The sequence below is a fragment of the Elgaria multicarinata genome, chromosome 8 (genome assembly GCF_023053635.1).
Source record: "Elgaria multicarinata webbii isolate HBS135686 ecotype San Diego chromosome 8, rElgMul1.1.pri, whole genome shotgun sequence".
NCBI classification, from domain to species: Eukaryota; Metazoa; Chordata; class Lepidosauria; order Squamata; family Anguidae; genus Elgaria; species Elgaria multicarinata.
Genome location: NC_086178.1, coordinates 13,954,670 through 13,979,570, shown reverse-complemented (window position 1 = coordinate 13,979,570; position 24,901 = coordinate 13,954,670). Strand labels below are relative to the sequence as shown.

General features: G+C 45.7%; 2 protein-coding genes across 3 annotated transcripts in view; one reads left to right on the top strand and one right to left on the bottom strand.

Moving 5' to 3' along the window:
* The window catches only part of MCF2L2 (MCF.2 cell line derived transforming sequence-like 2), a 282,358-nt gene extending 262,896 nt beyond the window's left edge, over positions 1-19,462 (bottom strand). The window contains exon 1 of the mRNA XM_063131918.1: positions 19,345-19,462. Within this exon, the coding sequence (XP_062987988.1) occupies positions 19,345-19,423 (79 nt within the window). The 5' untranslated portion in view covers positions 19,424-19,462. The remainder of the gene's footprint in view (positions 1-19,344) is intronic.
* The window catches only part of ATP11B (ATPase phospholipid transporting 11B (putative)), a 508,285-nt gene that overhangs the window by 457,967 nt on the left and 25,417 nt on the right, over positions 1-24,901 (top strand). The window contains exon 31 of one of the 2 annotated variants that reach the window (XR_010025711.1): positions 18,178-18,225. The exons of the other annotated variant lie outside the window; for it this stretch is intronic. The gene's annotated coding sequence lies outside the window, so the exon portion shown is untranslated. Of the gene's footprint in view, positions 1-18,177; positions 18,226-24,901 lie in introns of those variants that run through there. 2 annotated transcript variants of the gene reach the window in all.

Genomic DNA, 24,901 nt, shown 5'->3' with positions numbered 1-24,901 from the left:
CAGTGATCCTCCTAAACCCCGTGGTTTCGCTCCTGCAGAGTGGCATGGGGTAATCTCCATGCTAGGACATAGTGCGGGGTTTCTGGTGGTAATCCAGGTACCAGAGCCCCTGCCCTTTTCCTGGCTTCTGGCACCATCTGCCTGGAACGCCCCCTGATTGACCACGAAGTAAAGTCAGACAGCAAAACAGGCAGGGGGACCTCCCTCACTCCCAACAAAAAGTTGGTGTAAGTCCACGACTTTTTAACTGCGCAGCTTCATGGGAAAGCCCCGCAGTGGCTGTGAAACTGCGGCTGCATCATGTAACTGACGCAGTGCCGATTTGCAGCCACTGCAGGGCTTTGAACATGTACAGACAGCCCCCTGGAGAGGGGCACAAGGTTGTGCTAAATTGAAGGCCCAGCTCCAGAACACTGGAAAGCCTGCTTTGCCCCTCTCTGACTTGCCTAAAAACCTTCAAGCCTTAAGGGCTAGAAACTTAAGATAAACAATCACCCACTGAAAGCTAAGAGGTTCAGGATGCTCAATTCTGTGCTCAGTAACAATTTTTACACTTTCACATTACAATCGTGCCTCACACAGAGAGCCAGCTGCTTCTTTTCATTGTTCTTCTCCTTGCCTGCTGGCATGGTGAAGGCAGATGAGCAGGCAGCAACAGTAAGGAGGTGGAGAAGCAGGGCCGGGGGGTCAGCAGTGGGCTCCTTGCTCAGGCATGGTACCCAACAATGCCGACCCCTTACGCCAGTCCTGCACACAGCCCTGCTTATCACCCTCCTCAATCTTTTCTGCCCCCTTTCCAGTTTGACTGCAGCACCCAATGCACCAGTTCAAACGCGATTCTTACCTGAGCTGGAAGTAGCTGCTGTGGCTTCTTTCGCCTCAGTGCTGGAGGAGGACTTGTGCCTCCTTTCTGTCAGCCAGAAAAATAGCTGCAGCTGCAGCACACAGGGGTAGTAGCAAAGGACTCGTTGCGCCCCCAGTAAATGGGAAATCATGCAGCCCACAGCAGTGTGGAGTTGGCAGCGGTAGCCATATGCATCATGTTTCCCTTGGCAACGGCCTGTTCCACATATCTCACCCTCGTGCCAACGAAGGCTTTGTCAGAAGGCTTTAAAATCTGGATCGGCACTTGAAAAACCTTCAGCCCTCAGCGGTCTGAGTCTTGAGACTCAGCAATGCAAGGGATGTCCAAGTCACTTGTCAGGTAAGACACGGCGAAGACAACTCGAGCTATTTGATTTCACAAATTAAATCTGAAAATCAGAAGACTCGTTTTAAAGCAGGAAACCTTGTTAGCCTTCAAAGCACTGGTCTGGAACCCTGCGGTGTGTGAGTGGGTGGGGTTATTGGGGAGAAGGAACTGGGCAGAGAAGAGGGGTGGGTGTTGTTGTTTTTTGTAAGGGGGTAGGACTAAGCACCCCATCTATTCTTGGTCTCTGGCCCATGTTCCACTGCAAATTGTCCCCATTTGGGGATGATTTTCCAGGGAGAAGCAGCCACCAGGCTACTGTTACACATGGCTGCACTGTAACGTTTAATAGTATGTTCCTTAGCAGTGTAAAAATACTGGGGGGGGGGGGGAAACAGTCTCTCTGGCACAGTTCATTGGATCTCTAGATCTTGTGGGGGTTCAAGTAGCGTACAGATGTTTACATTTTTTCAGTAAACAGGGCCCACAACTCTAACCTCTGGTGCACAATGTAGGGATGAAGGCGAGGGAGGGCAGTTCATAGCACAGGTATGAAACACAGCACTGTATATTCTTCAGCAGCAGTAGAAATATCTCTGGTTGTACTTAAATAAGTGCAACAAACACTCTCAAAATACTATCTTTTGCCATTTTGGATGCGTCAGACAAGGCTATTCTTGTGCAATTGCCCTGCCTCATTCACGGAATTTTACGGAGAGTGGGTGGAGGTCTAGATGTCATTCTCTTCTATTTGTAACCCTCCCTCATTTCCCCACTGCTTCGTCTGTCTTTTTTCTTACTAGCAAAAAACCAACAAAACAAAAAACACCTATTGAAGAAAAGGTGGTTGAACTGCACAATGCCTTTTGATTGGTAGGAGCCCTCCATCCGGAAGCATCCTTTAATGAACTTAGATACATCCAAGACCAGGCTTGTCTATACGGCTTGTTTACCCCGACTTAAATGCACATATTCACGTTTTAGGACACATGACGCATCTGTCCATTCACTGTAGTGCCGGGTTTTTAATACAATAATGCGCATCTTCGCATTTGCGATTTACCATGACTTTTAGATCACATCCAAGTTTGCACCGCATCATGGTTGGGGAGTTAAATCGCATTTAACTCTATGAGGGAGTTAAATCACATTTTGACATGTGGGCGGAGCTTTGAGGGTAGGACAATGGGATTGGCTGATTTCCCGATTTCCAACCAATCGGCTGCCTCGTTCCTTTGTGCCGGTTTTAGTTTGAGTTCTCTGATTCTGCGGAGCTCTGCAGAGAAAGCTACTTAAAATTTATTTATTTATTTATTTATTGTATTTCTATACCGCCCAATAGCAGAAGCTCTCTGGGCAGTTCACAAAAAACAAAGTGGGGGAAACGGGCAGCCAGAGGAAGGAGACGTGTCCTGCTGCCTCATTCCTTTCCCTCTGTAGCCTCATTTCCTTCCCTGTGCTGCCTTTTTCCTTCCCCTCCCCCTCCCCCGCTCCCGGTTTGTCTGTTATAAGAATCTGCGGAGCTCCGCATATAAAATTTATAACTTCGCTCCTCTCTCCTCCATAGCTTCGTATATGCAATAATGCGATAATGTGCATGTGCACATTTATAACTCACTATAAAAAAACAAAAACAAATTCAGGACATAAATCGGTGTTGCTGCTGCAGTGTGACGCTCTTTACCTACATTCGAGTCAATGAAAATTCGGATTTATTAATTAATTATATAATGTATGTTTTTATCTGTACGCCACCCTGAGATCTTAATGATAAAGATCAGATGTTTTAAATAAACAATTTCTATTTAATGAGGAGCCATCCTGTTGTCGTATAGACGGGGGCCAGGTCGTTGAACTTTGCTGTGAGTTTGGCCTTCCCTACTCTAATACCCTCTCTCTCTCTCTTTTTTTTTTTTTACTCCATGCTGAAGGTTTTCCCGACTAGCCTTTCTGTTTCTGGAAAGAAGATTGCAAGGGATAGACACATTTCTTTGAAGGACAAAGGAGAAATGTCTACCCTGCTATTCATCACCATAATGTGACAATACAGCAAACAAAGCACTTCAGCTGTTGTTACTTCCACTTTTTCCACTAAAGTCACCACTTTTCCCTGGCTCTGCTCTTCTGACCCAAAAGGCCAAACTTGGGTGCGTGCAGCTTTCCCCACGATTTCATTTGCATGCTACGGAGGGAAAAAACCTGCCTGCTAAATTCCTGCACAGCACCTTACTAACATTTCTGCATAAAGTGCCTCTTGTCTCCTGAGACATAAGCATGGATCAGATGTATGATGACTCAGCATCGAAAGCTGCGATGAGTCAATGTTCTGTGATGACCGATTTAATTGAGATCCTTGTTTACTCTTCAATACCAGCTTTAATTTGGTGCTGCTGGAATCTACTGTCTAGGGCCTCAGCTAAGGGGCTGAGAGGAAATTACAGATTCAAAGAACAATAGCCAAGCCGACCCGAGCACATCCGGCTGTGCCCAGTTTCAGCACAATTAATAAAATAGTTAAGCCCACAGTCATAATGCAAAGTACAGCCGCTGATTGTGGAAGGCGGAAGAGCCACATATACTGTAAACAGGGTACAACTTGGCGTGAACGGTCATGAATGTTTTGCTGCACAGAAACAGAACATGGAACAACAGTGCAGTTGAACACAAAACCGTAAGGACTATAAACAAAGGAAGCATTAGGAACCTATAGCTTTCCAATAAGGGTAAAGACAAACATGATATACTACTTGAAGCTGGGACCTTATTCTCTGAAGGTACATTCTCTCCAAGTACTAGTGAAAGCTATCCAATTTGGCTTCCTTTTTTTGGAGAGGGGTGGTAGCCTAATGCATCTAAACCTAGTGCAAATTCTGTGTTGCCATAAAGGCTAGCAGTCTGAGAGCTTCTTCAGATGAGCGTTTTATAGCATGCTTGTGACTGGCCATTTTGACAATGCAGGGATCCTCCTGCCACTCCTTCCGCCATTTTTTTCGTTATAAAATAATCCTCAGAAAATGCGACTCTTCTGAGCTATAGCAATATTTGTTGCTATTTTCTGCCACTAGGGGGTGCTGTCCCACAAAACTGAATGGGCCACGTGGTCGCTGCTTGCTTCCCCCATGTGATTCTGCTCGTCCCCGTTGCAGAAGAGAAGCAAGAGCGACAGTGAAGAAATGAGATTTCCCCCCGTCTGAAAGTGCCCTGAGAATTATTGGATAAAAATATGTTTGCCCGTTCTCCTTCCGACTGGAACAACTTTACAACTTTAAAAGAAATGTACTGCAAATAAACCAGCAAAGGTGAAAAAAAATATGTTCATTTTAAAAAGATAATTTACCATTTGTTGAAGTTTGAAAACATGTGATGTAAGATTTTTCTCTCTGGTTAACAAACCATGGTTTGTTAGCATGACTGGGTTCAGACAACATAACAGCAACACTCAGTTCAATGGCAACCCACACTTAGCTCATACTCAACCTTAAGTATGGCTTATTGTGCTGTGTAAACCCAGTCAGAGTGTTGGATTAGAAATAGGGGGAGAAACTCGTTCAAGTTTGGTGCATTCTCTTCCCTTTCTTATTGTTTTATTATGATTTTATTAGAATGTAAGCCTATGTGGCAGGGTGTTGCTGTTTTATTCTTTTACTATGTACATTGATGGTGCTACTTAAATAATAAATAAATAAATAAATAAATAAAAAATCCCCACTCAGCCATCAAACTCCCTGGGTAATTTTGGATGTGTCAATTCTCTCAGCCTAACCTACTTCACAGGGTTGTTGTGAGCCAGTGTTCCTGGCCTTTCAGACTTGGCCTGGTTCAAAACCATCCCCCTGTTAAAAATTAGTTGCTGCCATTTGTTCCAGCCCACCTTCTCACAGCAAACTCTTGGGAATTTGGCATTAATGAAACCAAAATAAGGGTCTGAAATGCAACTGCTCAAGAACAAAAGTACATAACAATCACACCAGCTGTTAATTGCCGTGATGCGGTTATTTTTCTCTTCCAATCTGTGCAGAGGGAAGAGCAATCTTGGCATTTCCTTAATAATAGCTTCACGCCCACCCATTCATCAGAGATAGAAGTGGGGAGAGGGGAATTAATATGAATAAATTAAGCAAACAGTTTCTCTCAAAGACTTGCAAAGCGGAAGGGGGGCAGTGAGAGAAAAGCTATGATTATTTTTAACAATACTATGTGTGTAGAGAAGCGATAAAACTATGCACAGATGTTTCTGCATGCATGGGATTTCTGTTGCGTTACATGATCCAGTGGAATTTTAGGAATTTTTTTTAGAATGTTTTAGGGAGTTTTAACAATGTATATTATGTTTTAATTCAGTTTTATGTATTTTATATTTACTGCTGTTCCCCGCCTCAATCAAAATGGAGAGGCGGGTAAGAAATAAATTGATGATGATGATGATCCTCGCTTGCCTGTGACGTTTGTGTTTTTACCCCCAATTTTTTGTGTTTTACTTACAAAATACTGGGGGAGGGGGCTTGAGTGGGACTGATTTTGAAAGGCAGAAACTGGTGAGTCTGGGGTAGAACCTGTTACGTCACGGATGGAGCCAGGGTGGACATCAGATTGCTAACATAGTTAGCCTGGCAGGGCCGGCCCTACCATTAAACATAGTGAGGCGGCTGCTTCAGGCAGCAGATGCTGGGAGGCAGTGAGTCTTGGCAATCTATTGGAGGACAGAGCTGTGAGTTCCATGTGGCTTACCCTGCACCCCTCCTCTCTAAACTAGCCTGCTACCCTCAGGTGCAGCGGAGGATGCTGTCCCTTAAATCAGTGTTGAAGTAAGATCTAAATGCCATTCTAGTTAGCTTCTGCATGTGGAATGGTGAAATGAGCCATATTGTCCTTTGATTTAGGCAGCAAAATGTCTTGAGCTAGCCCCACAGTATGGCTCCAGACAATAATGCAAACAAGCTGGAGCGTGTTCAGAGAAGGGCAACCAGGATGATCAGGGGTCTGGAAACAAAGCCCTATGAAGAGAGACTGAAACAACTGGGCATGTTTAGCTTAGAGAAGAGAAGACTGAGGGAAGACATGATAGCACTCTTCAAATACTTAAAAGGTTGTCACACAGAGGAGGGCCAGGATCTCTTCTCGATCCTCCCAGAGTGCAGGACACGGAAGAATGGGCTCAAGTTACAGGAAGCCAGATTCCGGCTGGACATCAGGAAAAACTTCCTGACTGTTAGAGCAGTACGACAATGGAACCAGTTACCTAGGGAGGTTGTGGGCTCTCCCACACTAGAGGCATTCAAGAGGCAGCTGGACAAGCATCTGTCAGGGATGCTTTAAGGTGGATTCCTGCATTGAGCAGGGGTTGGACTCAATGGCTTTATAGGCCCCTTCCAACTCTACTATTCTATGATTCCTCAATTTGGAGCTCTGTTTTTCTGTAGTGCACCTACATTTTATGTGCAGCAAACGTGAAACTAGGATGGAGAGATACATGTACGGAGTGCCACTGGAACAGAAGGACATAATGAGCATCAACAATCATGTTACATGATGACAGTTATTAAAATGTCTGTATCATCTAAAACAAACAAACAATACTGCATCCAGTTTATATATTTATAGATTTTTTTTAAAAAAATTAAGCAGATTTAAAAAATGTGAAATGTTTCAGCATAGAATGCCACCTTCAGTCACAAATAAGAGTGCGCAACAATGCCACTTATAAACTGTGGCAGAGCCAAAATATTGTAACATACATCCAGTGAGCTTTCATGGCCGAAGTGGGATATAGAACCTGGATTGGAATGTTTCCAGTCCAGCACTCTAACCACTACACCAAAAGCTTCATCCCACGTACCTGTTTCCCTCGAATTATCCCTACAGCGCTAAGCTGTCAGCGTTGTTGCTACCGGGCGGCTAGATCCTTTGCATACCAGGAAGTGGGTTTAAGGGGGGAAATGTAAAAATCATAAAAAAATCAACGGGTGACCCAATCCGATTCAAATTTGGTATGCTTAAAGCTCTCCCTAATATCTATTACTGTGCCAATTTTGATGTCTTTATCTTTAAAGCTTATGCAGATCTCAGCATTTGTTTAATTTTTCTTCAAATCCTGCTCCTGTGCCCTAGTGGCCACTCGGATGATACTCTCGAAAACTAGTATCAAAATACAGCGAGTCTTTTGGCTTTATAGCACAATTAAAGCAGCATGCATGGGAGTACTTCACAATCAAAGCAGATTATAAGGTGGAAAACTTCAGAGTCCTTTGCATGCAATTCGCAGTGATTGCACAGCATAATGCTGGTGTGATAAAGCTCCAACATGGCTCTCAGTGGGAATGAGCATGCTGACTGGAGATGATGGAGGGCGTGATGGAAGGCTGGAGTAGTGAGTTCAGTGCAATTATGAAATTGCTAGCTAGTTGGGTGGAGACTGCAACAGGGCCTTATGAAAAACGCACTTGTAAAATAGCACTTTCTCCTTCAATGAAACAACCTTTTCAAACACGTCTCATCAGCCACCATAAAGGGTGATCTTTTTCTTGACCTCTAATAAGCTGGTGCTGATTCAGCTATAACATGATTCATGGAAGAGTGTGTCATTGGGATGGTGTGGTTGGGGTGGGGGTGGGGATGGGTGGAAGAGAGAGAGAGAGGGAAAGAGAGAGAGAGAATGTATACATCACTCAAGGGGAGTATTTAAAATTCAGGTGAGTGGTCCAGACAGACAAAGAAAAATAAATACAAGGACTTTACAAAATGAATCCCTCCCAGTTTTGCTGAAAATATGTACCTTTCCCACATTCTATTTTAGACGTGCCGTTGCTGGCATTGGTAAACATGCAATTCGCTGAATGTAGTTGTGGAGAGAACAGTTCCTCCCCCTCCTTTGCAAACTGTTCACGCAGTTACCTGGGGCGGGGGTCTATATGACGACATTTTCTAGATGATTCCCTCAAAACCCCACAGCATCACTGCTGCAAGGCGAGAATGATAAATTTAGATGGCAGGAGGGAGCGTGGGCTGTTCGGCCAGAAAAAACAGCACCAGCGGCCATCTGGCTCATCAAGGGCCCCCCCCGACCCCTGCCCTGCATTCCCGTGCTCACCCTGGACTCGGATCTGCCCCCAGAAACACCCACTGACTTAACCCAAACCAAGGCCACCACGGACAGATGAAGAAACAACGTGGTGACCTTGAAGCAGCTAAAAGAAATTGTGGTAAAACACCACCATGGAAAAGCACAGTTTTGGGGGTAAGAGCCCAATGTGTAAGTTGGCGGCTGCATCATAGAAACAATGCAGTGCCACTCTGCAGACACGATGGGGGGAAAAGGCTGGAAGACAATGGCTGAACTGAGTATCTCCCCCCACCCCAATAAAAATATTTATATTACGAACATGTTAAACAAGTTGAAATTATTGCAACCTGTGCATTTCAGAACAATGTGCTCTTTCTTCAGGGGCAATCTTGTACTTCCAGATTCTGAGAGCAATCTAAGGATGGTGTGATACAACAATATTTTTGCAAGATTGGCTTAGCTTGTTTTCGGAATTTGGATGCTCCTGATGGAGAAGCTCATTGCTCCCAAATACTGTATATTGGGCTGTATTCAGTTCTCAGCAGCAGCACCTTTGAGAACTGGTTTTGCTTTTTGCATTCTTTCTGGTCTGAGTGCATTTTGCCCAGTCCCAGTTCAGCTTTGGGGTTTCGTTTGCACAGTCCCAGTTCAGCAACTACTCAATGGGTTCCTGAGACCCACCCCACATCTCACCAGTGCAAATTATATTCTGTGAGATGTCAGGACATCTGCACATCAGCGTTGATGGCAGCAGATCACATCTGGCAAAGGCTGTTTCTACACCAGCCCGAAAATCCGGGCTGGTCACAGCCAAGTCCCTGTGCAGTTCTGGGCACCACAATTCAAGAAGGATGCAGACAAGCTGGAGCATGTTCAGAGGAGGACAACCAGGATGATCAGGGGTCTGGAAACAAAGCCCTGTGAAGAGAGACTGAAAGAACTGGGCAAGTTTAGCCTGGAGAAGAGAAGATTGAGGGGAGACATGAGAGCACTCTTCAAATACTTAAAAGGTTGTCACACAGAGGAGGGCCAGGATCTCTTCTCAATCCTCCCAGAGTGCAGGACATGGAATAATGGGCTGAAGATACAGGAAGCCAGATTCCGGCTGGACACCAGGAAAAACTTCCTGATTGTTAGAGCAGTATGACAATGGAACCAGTTACCTAGGGAGGTTGTGGTCTCTCCCACACTAGAGGCCTTCGAGAGGCAGCTGGACAAGCATCTGTCAGGGATGCTTTAAGGTGGATTCCTGCATTGAGCAGGGGGTTGGACTCGATGGCCTTATAGGCCCCTTCCAACTACTATTCTATGATTCTATGACTCCCAGGAGGAAGGAGAGAAGAGAATGGGTTTTCCCAGGGAAAGTACTCCCTGGGAAAAGCCGATCCTTCCCGTTGTCTCGGGATCATCCCGAGACCATGGGAGGTGTGGCTGCCCGTCTATCCCAGCTTCTTCCCTCCTCCCCACAAGTAGGGGGATCAGTAGAGGGAAGGAACCGGGCCGGGAGGAATTGGGGGTGGGGTGTGTGTTCTTTTTAAAAACTACTTACATTTCATTGGAGCACACATGCGCTCATCTCCTTTAAAAAAGAAATGGCGGGCGCAACACCCTCCTTCCTCCCAGGATGTCACGCCCGCATGTGGACTAAGGGGAGGCTCTCATGATCAGGATCTCGTGAGGTCCTCCCCATCCCTTTCTCTACACCAGTATGGTGTAGAAAGGGCCAAAATTGGCCTTGCTTCTGAGCCACCAGGAAGATGCGAGCTACAGGAAACCCAACATATTTATGTGTATGGGAAGACACAGTACTTGTATGTGTGTTTGTTGGACTTCTGCAAACTGGGTCCTGGACTAGTGTCTAGTAGGGGTGTGCATGGACTCCCCGCTCTGCCCCGCGGGCTGATCCGAAAATTTCGGATCGGCCCGCTCCGCTCCGCCCATACTCCGCTCCTCTTCGCCGCGGAGCTCTGGCTCCGAATCAGAGCTCCGCAGTGGAGGGGAGTGGCGCCAGGTAAGGCCGGGAGAGGAGGGTGGGAGGTTTACCGGGCCCTGCCGCCATCGCCGCCCATGCGGCGATGGCGGCAGAGCCCGGTAAGGGACCAAGGGGGAGGGGGGCCTTACCTGCCTCCGTCCGCGGTCCATCGGCGTCTTCAATTGAGCCTGCGGTTCAACCAGGAAGCAAGCGGCCCAGACTTCCTGGTTGAACCCCAGGCTCAATTGAAGACGCCGAAGGACCGTGGACGAAGGCAGGTAAGGGAGAGGAGGGGGGGTTTACCGGGCCCTGCCGCTGTCGCCGCATGGGCGACAGCGACAGCGGCAGGGCCCGGTAAACCCCACTTACCTTTCCGGCGGAGCTCCGGATCGAGGCGAAGGATCCGCCTTCACCTCGATCCTCTTCACCATGCTCTGCTGGCCCCCCAATTCTCTTCGCCTCCGCCTTAAGGGCAGGTGAAGCCCCCCGCTCCGCTTCTAATTCGCCGGTCCAATTAGAAGGGGAGCACATCCCTAGTGTCTAGGGTGGGCATGGATGGGCACCTGCTGACGTCCCACACCCCAATAGGGGCCCACTGACAAGAGCGCCCTGGAGTTGCTCCTCTTTACCATTGCAATGTGCTTGTTCACCTGCTTCTCATTCTGGCCCAGACAAAGGTGGTGGTGAGAAGGAAGAGCAGTAGATGTCACTGGCAAGAACGCAAGTGGGAGCAAGGGTGAGAGAAAGGAGCCAGAGCAGCTGGTAAAAACAGCAGTGAGACGATAGACGATAGACTCATTGCCGAAGGGTGTCCATTGAGGGTGTCTTGCCCCAAAACCAGGTGCTTAGTCCTGACTGGGTCTTTCCATCTAATGCTTAAGTATCCATATTTTACATTTTGTTGTTTATATCACTAGGTATCCTTTACATTGTTGTTGGTTTTATAAATACTTTATCATTTTTGGTTTAATCAAAACAGTGATTGCTTGAGATGAACATTTGTAAGGTATTTTGTTATGATAGGTTCATGTTCTCTTCATCTGTTTTGGATAAAACAGAGGAGGCATCCAAAGAAACATGTTCTGGATCTCAATAAAGGAAGCCCAGAAATCCAGTTTTTCTGCCTGGGTTTTTGTTCTGTGACTAATGCTGTGTGCATCAGTGATCTTGAGGAAACGACCTAAGGAGTCAAGGCTGGCAAGAAGATCCATTAATGTTTGATGAATACTCCACCCCTTTCATCCCGAGAGGCCAAAACATATTCTGTCCTTTCTAATGGGTAAGAGGACCTCCTTAAATATTTCTCCAACTATTACTGTTAAAAGGACATTTTTTCCTGCAAGGTGACAAAATTCTGCACCAAAGAGGGAAATGGATTTTGCAATCTGCATAAATTATACAAAGTAAGGAGTTTGTATAGATCTCTCTCTCCCTCTCTCTCTCTCTCTCTCTCAGATCAGGAGGTCAGGAGGATGAACATCTGGAAACCAGTTTGGGGAAGAAGAAGAGGATATGCAGAGTTCGGTCAAGATGTGGGAGTGAGTGTGCTGCAGCTCTTATAATGCTGGAGTAACACCAGGAAGACTCAGGTTCAAGTCCTCACTTAGCTATGAAACTCACTGGGTGGCCTGGGGCCAGTCACTAACTCTCAGCCTAACCTACCGCACAGCGCTGTTGTAAGAATAAAAGGGGGGCACCGTGTATACTGGCTTGAGGTCCTTGGAAGAAAGGTGGGCTCTAGAAAGGATTCCTGAGAACCAGGGAAATCTATGGTAGGCATTTCAGGACCCTGGATAGAGTTCAGGGAGCAAGACGACTTATTCCAACAAGAGCTCAGGCTGAACTGAGCCCTTTTAAACTTCTTGAGCCTGACTATATCTCAAGGCTCCACCGCCTCTGCTGAGGAGGGTAGAGCCTTAAAGGGGCAGCCCTCTGACCCTGAGGCTTCAATAGAACTGGGCACTGGGGTCCCGGCTCAGGGGATTTAGGCTTGGGGGAGTCTCGGGCCGATGCCTCCTCTGTCAGCACCACAGCCCTTCACCCTCTGTGTCCCGGTGGCTGCTAGACTTCGGCCGTCAGAGTCATGGTGGCTCCAGTCTTTAGTTTAATCTGTAGATTAACTGAAGATCTGGTTGATCAATTGGTGAAGGTCAGTTTCAGTCAGTGGGGCTGAAAGTTATTGGAACTGGGAATGAATAAATATAGCTTAAAGGAGGCCATTCCTTGTTGTAACAATGAGCTTTTCATTATTGATGATGGGACATCTAAAGGCTGAGGGTGGTGGACGCTTGGGAACATCTTTGTTTCCCCCAGTGCCTCTTGCATCTGTCACCGGGAGCCAAGAGCTGCAAGAGGTAACAACAGCAGCAGCAGCCCAGATGAGATAGCCCCACCTGAATATTTATATTGATTTGATTTGTACTCTGCCTTCTACCAAGAAAATGCCACTGAAGGAGGCTTACAAGCTATTTAAAAAAAAAACAATTTAAACAATGATAAACCAAATGCATTAAAAGCAATTAAGGGTCAATCCTATGCATATTTTGCCAAAATAAAAAAATCTTATAACAGTCAGCATTCCTCAACCAACATCACTAGCTGGGGAATGCAGCCAGCCTTTTATTTCTGTCTAGACATGCATAGGACTGCATCCTAAAAACACAACAATTACAGAATAAAAGCAGCACCAAACCCAACGGACCAGCTTACGTGCCAAAGGCCTACTTGAATAAAAATACAGTCCGAAGGTTAACAGAGAGGGAGCTAACACAGCTTCACTTAGCAGGGAGTTCCACAGCCTGGGAGCAGCCACTAAGAAGGCCCTCTCTTGCATCACCACCAAATGCACCTCTGAATGGTGGGGACTGGACACACCAATGTCTACGTTGGGGTAAACTCATCTGGAGGGTTGGGGAAAGCTAGATTAAGCAGTTAAAGATTTTTTAAAAAACAGGTTGATAGTCCTTGTTAAAAGGAATATCCTAGTGAATGTACAAGTACAGGGAGGCCTCCCATCTTTTCTGCCCATTTTTGGTCCTTACATCTGAACAAAGGCACAGAGAATGACATCCAGATGTGGTGTAGCATGAAGTTGTCCATGGCAAATCGCATGGAAACAGTGTATAAAACTGACAGCATTTACAGTTCACGCATAATGCATGACCATGACCAAGTAGACACGCTTCAGGGGCAAGTATGGTTCCTTTGCATTTGCAACACAAACAAACAACCTCTTAAAAAGAAATTGAGAGCTATTAAAATGGCTTCCACAGTGCTTCCATTCTTGTTTTTTTCAAAGAACTAAGCAACCTAATTTAACATAATTAGGCTAAGCTTTAACTGCAGGCAATGCATTTAACAGAGGTAGCTGGCTGTTCCACAGTTCGCAGGTTAACTATGGCACTGGCATGGTTTGCAAAGACGCAGAATGGGGGAAATCGCACACAACCACTTGGAGGAGGCGAGCAAAAGTCATAAGCTAGTTGAGCTACTTTGGGGACCTGCACAAAGTTAGCTCCACCACCCTTAGCATACTCCCATTTCCATTCCTCCCTTCACATCTGTAAATAAATTCACAAAAGTATGTGTATTTCTTAGTAACCCCTATCCATCAAGGACTTGGGTCATCCTGGAACTGATGGTGCCCAAGATTTCAGAGGTCCAGTTGATGATGGCTTGAAGTAGGGCCTTCAATATCGTAGCACCCATTCAGTGATGGCTCCAGGTTTTTGATGTCTTTGGGTGAGACACCTTTGGTGGACCCTCTTCCTCAGTGAATCTACCTTCTCATTACTGTTGTCACCAGCTGCTTTTGCTCCTCCTCCTCTTTCTTCTCCTCATTGCTACCACTTGCTTCCTTGACAGGCAGGGAGACAGTGAATGAGTAGGCAGAGACATCTACTGCTCTTCATTTTCACCACCATCATTATCTGGGCCAGAGTGAGAGGCAAGGGAACAAGTAGGTTGCAACGGTGAAGAGGAAGAGCAACTTGAGTGGGCTCTGGTCACTTGGACCACAGCAGGTGCCCAACCATGCCTACCTTTGACGCCAGTCCTGAGCCCAGTCTCTGGAACTCCCTACCACTAAAATTAGACAGGTGCCAACCCTGCTGGGTTTTTGGTACCTATTGAAAACATTATTTTTCCATCATGCATTCCCAAGAAGGATAATAATTATAATAATACTTGCAGGCAAACAGATGGACTACATCCATTGAAAAATATTGCATTTGAGGTGATGTCTGTGATGCCTAATAGCTGTTTCACATATGCAAGTCATCAATTTGAAGATGACCGAGCACGCTGTAGAGCGCATAATCGTGCCTATTGCGTGGCAGTGCGGGCAGCAAAGAAGGCTTATTTTGCTGCCTCCGTTGCGTCCTCGAGTAGCCGTCCAGCGGAGCTCTTCCAGGTGGTCCGGGGGCTGCTAACATCCTCCCCAGCAAATGGGGCCCTGGCTCCGTCAAGGACCTGCTGTGACCTTTTTGCATCACACTTTGAGGACAAGATCGCTTCTATCCGCAACGAGCTTGACGTTGTTTTTAGTGCAGCTCCAGTTGAGGTGTCCGATGCCACCATCTGCCCAATTTTGTGGGATCAGTTCCAGTTATTGCGGCCTGATGATGTGGACAAGGTGCTTGCAGCAGTGCGGCCGACCACTTGCCCTCTCGATCCCTGTCCCTCCTGGCCTATAAAAGCAAGCCGAGGGGGTCTGACTGGGTGGGTCCAGGGGGTGATAAATGCTTCCCCCCGGGAAGGGGTGGCCCCTGCTGTCCTTAAGGAGGCAGTAGTGCGACCACTCCTGAAGAAGCCCACCCTGGACCCGACGGTATTAGGAAACTACCGCCCAGTTGCTAACACTCCTTTTTTAGGGAAGGTACTTGAGAGGGTTGTGGCGGAACAACTGCAGGCACTCTTGGAGGATACTGATTATCTAGATCCATTCCAGTCTGGGTTCCAATCTGGTTACGGGACTGAATCAGCCTTGGTCGCCCTGATGGATGACCTTTATCGAGAGAGGGACAGGGGGAATGCAACCCTGTTAATCCTGCTCGATCTCTCGGCGGCTTTTGATACCATTGACCGTGGTATCCTCCTGGATCGACTCTGTGGGATGGGCATCGGAGGCACTGTTTTACAGTGGTTCCGGTCCTACCTACGGGGTCGTTTTCAGAGAGTAGCATTGGGTGACCAGTCCTCGGCCTCTTGGCAATTGAGCTATGGAGTGCCGCAGGGCACCATCTTGTCCCCAATGTTATTTAACATCTATATGAAGCCGTTGGGAGCGGTCATTAGGGGATTTGGAGCTAAATGCCATCAATACGCTGATGACACGCAGCTCTATCTCCCTGTGACAACTGAATCAGGTGAGGCTGTACAGGTCCCGGACCAGTGCCTAGACTCAGTAATGGGCTGGATGAGGGCCAATAAACTGAGACTGAATCCTGGCAAGACGGAAGCCCTGTGGGTGAGTGGTTCTCGAGTCCGGGAGACAGGCTCATTGCCTGTTCTGGATGGGGTTGCTCTGCCTCTGAAAGAACAGGTTCGTAGTTTGGGGGTACTCTTACACCCATTTCTGTCGTTGGAGGCTCAAGTAGCCACCACGGCTCGGAGTGCCTTTTACCATCTTCGGTTGGTTCGCCAACTATGGCCTCTCCTGGACAGGGATAGCTTGACCACAGTGGTACAGGCATTGGTAACCTCAAGATTGGATTACTGCAACGCGCTCTATGTGGGGCTGCCCTTGAAGCTGCTCCGGAAGCTGGAGCTAGTGCAGAATGCTGCAGCTCGGCTGTTGTCTGGAGCTGCCCTTTTCCAGCATGTAACTCCTCTGCTGAGGGAACTGCACTGGCTGCCTATTTGCTACCGGGCCAGGTTTAAGGTTCTTGTACTTGTGTACAAAGCCGTAAACAACTTGGGACCAGGATACCTGAGAGAGCGCCTTCTCCCTTACCAACCTGCCCGGTCACTGAGGTAATCTGAGGGCCTGCTCCTGATGGTTCCACCTAGATGCATCCTCCGATTGGAATCCACCAGGGGAAGAGCCTTCAGCGTGGTGGCGCCCCTCCTGTGGATTTCCCTGCCTCTGGAGGTCAGGCAGGCTCCGACCTTGTACTCCTTTCGGCTCCTCCTGAAAACATCTTTATTCCAAGAAGCCTTTCTTTAACATGCAGCCTTGGATTTCTGATTTTTTGCTTCTTTTTAAATTTTGTTTTAACTGATTTATTCTGTTTTTATTTTCATTTTACCTTCTACACCGCTCCAAATTTTTTCAATGGGGAGCGGTATATAAATATTCTAAATAAATAAATAAATAAATAAATTGCGGTTGTGATCATGTAGTGTTGACCACATGATTGACATGTGAACCGCCCAGAGAGCTTCGGCTATTGGGCGGTATAGAAATGCAATCAATCAATCAATTAATAAATTACACTTTCAGTGGCCCCATTCAGACAACACGCTAAACCATGCTGCTTAACCACAAAATGGTTAATGGAATGCATAATGAATTCCGTTAACCATGTTGTGGTTAAGCAGCATGGTTTAGAGTGTTGTCTGAACGAGGCCAGTGTGGCTCACTAAAAGGTGGATTGGACAAACCTCCCAGGGATGTCTACCTTCTGTTCACAGTTACGGATCTCCCTTTCAACATTACATGATACTCTACAAGGGTACTTTGTGTACACTCTATTCTGTATTGTTTGAAACTGTCCTGTTCCTGTCCCACTGAAATCAATGGATCTTCTTTACCAGATATATAAGCATTCAGGTCCTGCGTATGTCAACAGGATTTAGGTGTGCTAGAGTAGAGTTCGTTTGAATGGCACCTAAATCTCATAAGGCACTTTTCAAATGCAAAAACGGTTGATGATCACGTGAACAAGAACAAGATAGAGCATCTGAACAATACAACGTATTTACATAGCATGATCTAGAAGAACATACACAAGCCTCAGATAAAACAACCACCTTCTCGCTTCCCCGCAAAGTTATAAGTGGAAGTATCATTTGTTTAATAAACCTGCTCTTTATTTTTGTAGATAGATATACAATTAGAAGTACTGATAATATAAGCAAGGTGCTTTGGTTTCCTAATAGAAATGTTCACTAATAGCTATTGATAGAAAGACTGGTTAGATTGCAAGCCAGTCTAAAGGCCCTGTATAATTTTTGTGTTCGTACAGCACCTAGCAATTTTATTTAGTTTTACATTTATATCCCACCTTTTTACCTCTTGCAAGGAGCCCTCCTTTTCTCCATGTTATCCTCACAACAACCCTGTGAGATAGGTTAGGCTGAGAGTCAGTGACAAGCCCAAAGTCACCCAGTGAGCTTCATGGCCTGAGTGGGGACTAGAACCTGGATCTCCCAAGCGTCAGTCCAGCACTCTAACCACTACACCACATGAGCACTTTACAAACAAATGAATAAGATTAGTAAAAAGAGATCTGATCCAAGCAGGGCTGGCATCTGGGGTCAGCATCATGGGGTACCTGCCATGACTTATACCCCAGTAGGAAACACATAGTTAATCCTGTGGAACCTCTTCACCTGTTGCTACTTGGCTTTTGCCCTTCCCTACCCAAGCAAGTAAGAAAGCTGTTAGAGGAGGGTGGGGAAGAAGTGGTAACTTCCATCATTATTGCTACCAGGCTTAGCAGGGCCCAAGATGGTGGTGATGTCCCCTGTCCTAGATAGTTGGGGTGGAAATGGAACCTGTGAATCCTCTCCCCTGGTGATGGGTCTCCTCCCCTGTCCTCTCCTTACCTTGAAGCAAGCATGCTCCAGCAGCAGGAACAAAAGCTGGTCTAGCAGGCAGGTGCTGCTGGTGTCCGCCATTTTAATTCCTCCACAATGTCACTGGGGCCCTAAACACTATTTCAGGGCCCTTTTGGAGACATTCTGAGGGAGTCATAATTGTGGGCACTAGCAAAAGTGCTTGTTGGCTACTAGATTTATTATTATTATTATTATTATTATTATTATTATTATTATTATTATTATTATTATGCTGTTGTGGATGGACATCTACCTCAAGGTAAGGGGAGGGCAGAGGGGGTAGTGGGCCTCCTGGAGGGCTCAGGACCTCAGCAAATGCCCAGTGGTGCCAAACTCAGACATCGGCCTGACATCTACATACACTGACTCTTCTCCTGGGAGTTGATACAGATGAATACACAGGGAGAAGCTAGTGAATGGACAGTTAGCAACAGGGACAAGGAAGAGAACTGGACCAGATAGCTCCCCCTCCACCGCCCCATATTATGGGCATGTGGTACATCTTTAAACCTAAAAATATTTCTTATGGATGGAAATGGAGCATGTTCCAACTGTGTTACAGTCCCATGTCAAATATACCCATCATGGCAAAGTTCCCTTTTTTAAAAAGCCAACAGCATTATAAGGCCTTTCAGAATAATGTGCATTCAGTAACTTCATTTGGGTAACCAAAGTAGGGGGGAAACCCACAGAGCATTCAAGACTACGGATACTCCTCCTTCTCACGTATTCCAGAACCACTGAAAGAGCAGGAATGGATGACAGAGTGCATCTGCGTTTGCGTTAATATTTCAACCGGTTGCCTTTTTAATTTTGATTAGATGACGCCTATGGACGTGCTGCATTTAACAATGTATTCTGCTCCCAAACTAGAACGTATCTGCAGTGATTATGAATGTATATGCCATAATTGCACATGTTGCGAATTTAGTACAAAGCCAGTGAGAATAGTAACCTCTAAATTCCCTTTAAACACACACACACACACACACACACACACACTGTACCAAGCTCACTTAAACGCATAGAGCACAATACATAAAACAGAACTAAAAATAACAACGTGCAGGCTTGGTTAAGTGCGCCAACCATATTTAATGCCCAGAAGATGCACCCCTCCCCTTTCCAGTGCACAGACATGATGGGATGCCACATTCTCCCTCCCCCCCCCCCCCAGGTGTAACACTGACACACAAAAGCATTCCAGCCTTGTGGGGAACAGCAGCATCACAGCTGAGAGGGAGGGGATCCCAACATGTCTCTCTATACCGAAATAATAAAAAATAAAAATAAAAGAGGTTGGAGGAGGAGAAGAACTACAAGAAAAGATGCTCTCCTTACCCACATGAGTGATGACTGTAGCCAGTCGCTGGGTTAACTCCTGATGCGACATCTCTTCTTCTTTCAACCAAAAAAGCATTTCACACCGACACGGCTGCACAGCATCCAAGAAAATGCACACCCCTCCCCCAAAAGCCCCCCACGCCACCCCCAAAATGTAGCCGGAGTGGGAGGCACCTCAGCCACATACACAACGCATGGGCCACGCCCACAGTTGTCAGATCCTTCCAGAGTGCTGCTGGCCTTATTCTGACACCTTCTTGTGCCTTGGCCGGCTCTTGCAATACCCTGGAGCGCACACTAGCCCTGCCTCCTGGCAACGTCCTTCCCAAAGCCGTGATCCACCCGGGAGCTCACCACCCACAAACGCTTGACAGAAATCCTTATGCCATTCATTCTCTTGCTACTGCTCCCTCATCTCTCTTAAATGAGGCAGATCGCAGCAGACGGCAGCTACCTAATTTCCAAGGAGACTCTGAGATCTTAACGCAGGAAAAACAAATCCCAGAGCAGTGACGCTATTAGAATAATAATAATAATAATAATAATAATAATAATAATAATAATAATAAGCGACACGCTTGCACTAGGAAATCCAGCAATTTTAGCCCCAGGGTCCCTTTTTGCCCTTTCTCAGGCAGAGACATTAAGCTTATCCTTCCCACATACACCCTCGGCCTCCTCCCTCAATGCAGCTCCACCTTTGTGATTAAGGAATGCATGTGGGTTAGCCTCGCAGGGCTAATGGCTGGCAGAGATGGAAGAATGAAGAAACCACAAATATGTTCATAAGGCGCACACGCTCACAGGCACACGCAAAACACCTGGAGACTCTCCTCACATGCGTGTGCCAGAATCCATTTCAATCAGTCATCCCTTCGTATAACAGGCACGCATCCTAGGACCTACACACACACACAGTACAGCAGAGAATAACGGTTTCAAAAGAAACAAAATTCCTACACAGAAAGCACTTCCGCGTAAAATAAATGAACAGATAAAACTAAGAAACAATACCTAGCATGTATATAGTGCTGTAGGGTGTTAGCAGTTATCTTGGTGGAATCGTTAACGACAGCCCTGTGAGGTAGATTGGGGCCGTTACACACACACAGAGCAGATGTGTCTGTGGGAGGGGGCATTGAGGCAGAGTTGGACACCCAAGAAATGGGTTCCTGGCGTAGCAAAGGTGAGATTTGAGCAAGGGGATTCCTCCGATGTAACTTGCTGGGTCTCTTAGGAAACAGCATGAGGAAGTGGTATTTCACCTATAGGTTCATTCAGGTGACTTTCTGCATAAGAATTCCATTCTGCCCTAAGGTAACTTCTGTGAGGTAATATTTCTACCATGTTGGCACTTATCCTGACTGAGCCCTTGGAAAGGACAGGATAGAAATCGAATTGAATGAATAAATGTTTGATATTAAATTCTGCTTCCCCCACCCCCAAAAGAACCATCCATTTCTGTTCGCAAGTTAGTAGTGAGGTTCATTGATGCACTTCTTGTGGGTACTCATTCTAAAGCCTGGGGGCTACCACAGAAAAGGCCTTTCTACAGTCCTAACTTCTCTAAATTTTGAGCAGGGCCCTATTTGAAAACCTGTGGTGTCCCATGTCAATTTCGCTAACTTCCAGAACTATTTATAGTGCACAGGTCAGACAGATGAGAAGTAGACCCAAGTCTCGGCTGTACGACATCAGGATGTAGGTGGGGGCTCACAGTATGGAAAGCTCCTCCATACCCCCCCAAAACCATGAATAAATCCCTGCACCTAGAAAACTAGCATGTCACTGAGAAAGCTGAGCTATATTACCTTTCCTTGACAACTATTTTTCTATGTGCAAGATTATTATTATTTCACTGAGAAGCGTATTACCTGGAGCCTGACGTGATACAGCTCAGACACAAGCTTACCATCCCAGTAACAGCTAGAGATTATAGATATGCGGAATATCTATAATATGGATTATAGATATGTTGCAGTTCCTCAAGTGGAACTGCAACAAAATGTTGCAGTGTGAAGTGCTCCCTGTTCAGGATTCCAGTTACCCTATTGCATCCCCCTGCCCCCCATCTCGGTCCTCATAGGGCTGTTTTTTGAGATCTCTCCCCCACTACTTTTGTACTCTGCAAACCTCAGGGTTCTTGCTAGCCTGAGGATACTTTCCTCTTGTGCATGGGTGGTGCATGCCATTTTAAGAAATCCAAATATGTCAAAGTCATGCTATAATATGCCAGTCAAGCCACTGAAAGTACAAACACAGGAAGAAAACATCAATTTATATATAACGGCAGTGACAAGATACAACCTTTAAAAAGGATCACAGTATTACAGTTTAGTATACTTGATTCCTGGCACAAAGTACCATATTTTGTGAGACTAATTTATGCCTTACTCTTTGGCCTGCTAGTGCAAATATAACAACCTTCTGTACAAAATCCCCATGAGATACCAAATGGATGCTGTTTTCATCATCATTTAAGAATAAAATCTAATACCATTCCCTTTGCACATTGAGGGATGCTCCCAAGAGACAGGCCACAATTTTTTAGAAGTAGAGAGTGGGAATTGTTTAAAATGGGGATGTTATAGAATACGAGCAAAGCCCATCAGATCGGATAAATTAAATAAGAGGGTAAATTGTAGATTAAGGATACCCAGGAGCTGGGCTGAGCCTGGATACAAGAGTGTAGCAGCTGTCTTTTTGGTGGATACTGATGGATCCCTTGGGTGTCTCCAGATGACCTTCGGAACATCTATAATGGATAGAGAGCTCTGATACCAATTTGGAGCCCAGCTGCTATGTTAAGCTAGAATTAAAAAAGAGAGCGAGCAGTGGAGCCATTGATGGAGTGGACAGTTACGAAGTGCAATCATACTCTGTGCCAGACAAGCAGACATAATTTCTAATAAATGGGATAATAGAGGAATAAGGCTGTTTGTTCTTGTTTTACACATTCTAGATTTATTTGGTTTGACCCAGCAAAACCAAGGGGAAATGCATTAATTATAAGATAATGTTGCATGGGGTGGAATTGGCAGGGGGATGATTACAGAAAAGGAAAGGAATTGTTTTGACTTTTGACTTACTCGGTAAACACCGTGCCTGGATCCAACTCCAGCTGAGATCCCCCTCCCTCCTGCTACCAACTGTCTCTGCAGAGGCCACCAGAGAGGGAGGAAGCAGCAGCCAGGCACCTCTCCACCGTGCCTGGGTCCCGCTCCAGCTGAGATCCCCCTCCCTCCTGCTACCAACTGTCTCTGCAGAGGCCACCAGTGAGGGAGGAAGCAGCAGCCAGGCACCTCTCCACCGTGCCTGGGTCCAGCTCCAGCTGAGAGCCCCCTCCCTCCTGCTACCAACTGTCTCTGCAGAGGCCACCAGTGAGGGAGGAAGCAGCAGCCAGGCACCTCTCCACCGTGCCTGGGTCCAGCTCCAGCTGAGAGCCCCCTCCCTCCTGCTACCAACTGTAACTGCTGAACTTTCCAACTAAGATTGTAGTGCCTGAGTTTGCTTTCCTTTCCCCCCTCCTCCTCCTTCCTCCCAATCCCCTTTCCTTTTGTGTCATGTCTTTTAGATTGTAAGCCTGTGGGCAGGGACTGTCAAGAAATACTTTTGTAAGCCGCCGTGAGAGCCTTTTTTGGCTGAATGGCGGCATAAAAATACTTAAATAAATAAATAAATAAATAAACACTCAAGAACCATCACCATATCAGGATTCCTATCACCTAACCACCTGAAGCAACCGTTTTACAGGAAAAACAGTATAGGACACAGCACAGTACTGCACTGTCATTTTGATGTAGGGGCTCCATAAACTCTTGTTTTTGTTGCCTGCCTCATGCAGCACAAAGATGGGGGTGTTAGGCACATGGCAGGCCACAATCAGTGGCTGGTGGGCTGGATTCAGTTTGGTGCATCCCATGATGCATGGGTGTGTTCTAGGATGAGTCTCTTGATGACATCAAGAGCAATCTTGAAAAAATATCACTATGATAATATCATCCAGTGGATTCACAGTTGGTTGGAACCCCTCTCCCCCATAAAATTATGTGAGGCACAGCGATGGTGCCATAAATACCTTATCTGGAATCACCCTAACTGTGAATATTTCAAGTGGTTTGGGTACCAGTTTGCTGGGATGCAAGGTCGTTAGTTTTCTAAGCAGGTGAAGTGTCTTCATTGCACCACACATTTTTTTATATAAGATTTATATATCAAATGATTCTCAAGGTGGCTTACAAGAAACACGTAATAATACCCATCTTTCCCAGCACAACTCACACAAATGGAGAGGTGGAGATTTTGTTCTGATATATGTACTGATCTAGTTCCCCATTCACGAGTTCTTAATGTACGTTAATGTGATTTTTATCTTTATATTCCAATTGTGTTCATTATTTTAATTTTAATTTATCCATTTTACCCTATTTAACTTACTTATTTTAGCTTATCTTTTTACTTGTTTTTATTATGTCGAATTGTGATGGCTTATCGCTTCTAGCAATAAAGATTTCATTCATTCAGATACAAAAGAGGGCAGGGCTCCTGCAGCTTTACCTGTTGTGATGAAGAGGGAATTTCACCAGGTGCTGCATACATACAAATGACACTTGCTGAAATTCCCTTTTCTATGCAACTTCTATGCAACTGTTAAAAATACATGAGCCCTGTCCTCTTTTTCATATGGTCACCCTACCCAGCACCCCTTAGTCCTCTGGCCAATAGATGGGTCCAGTTTTGGATCTGCAGTCTCAGAGGAACTGGCAGTCAAAGCTGAGTATTCTGTCTTGGAGGGGAAGAGGGAAGGAAAGTAATCCCCCACCCTCTCTGATCCTTCTTTGGCCAAATGTCTTTCTACTTTTGCCCTGAATTTGTTTGTTCTACTCCTCCCTCTGCCATCTCCCATTGTGATATGTGCTTGTCTATTTAGTCTGCAAACTATTCTGGTAGAACCCTGTTTGTTTGGGATTCTGTATATGGTACTTGGTAGAATTTTAAGTGCTAGGCATATAAATAAAGCCTGCCTTCAAATATAGATAGGTGGGTTAAGAGGCTGAATAACCACAAAAGGTTATGTCAACCTGATTAAATCAGTGTGATTAAGTGATTAAAATATTTTGGTCAATTCAAAATGTGCACCTGATTAATTGGATAGTAGATTTAAAAAGTAAAGAAAACTAGGTTTTAAAATATTTATGTAAAAACTACAGATGGGGTGTGGCATATGTAAAGAGGCATTCCCATCTGTATGAGAGTGAGCAAGGGAATTGCCCCTTCAAAGATCAGTTAAAAGAGAAACTATTTTTTCTTAGGTGCAAATATAATATTTTAGTTGATTAGAACTCATTTGATTAATCAACTTCAATCCTGTTCTTTAGCTTTGTAAATAAGCCCTCAGAACTGACTAGTCTGCAGAAATTTTTATTACCCTGTTAAGAGGCTAGTAGCCTATGTTTTTATCCTGGCCACAGAGGAGTGCCACTAGTAGGGTGACCATATGAAAAGGAGGACAGAGCTCCTGTATCTTTAACAGTTGTATTGAAAAGGGAATTTC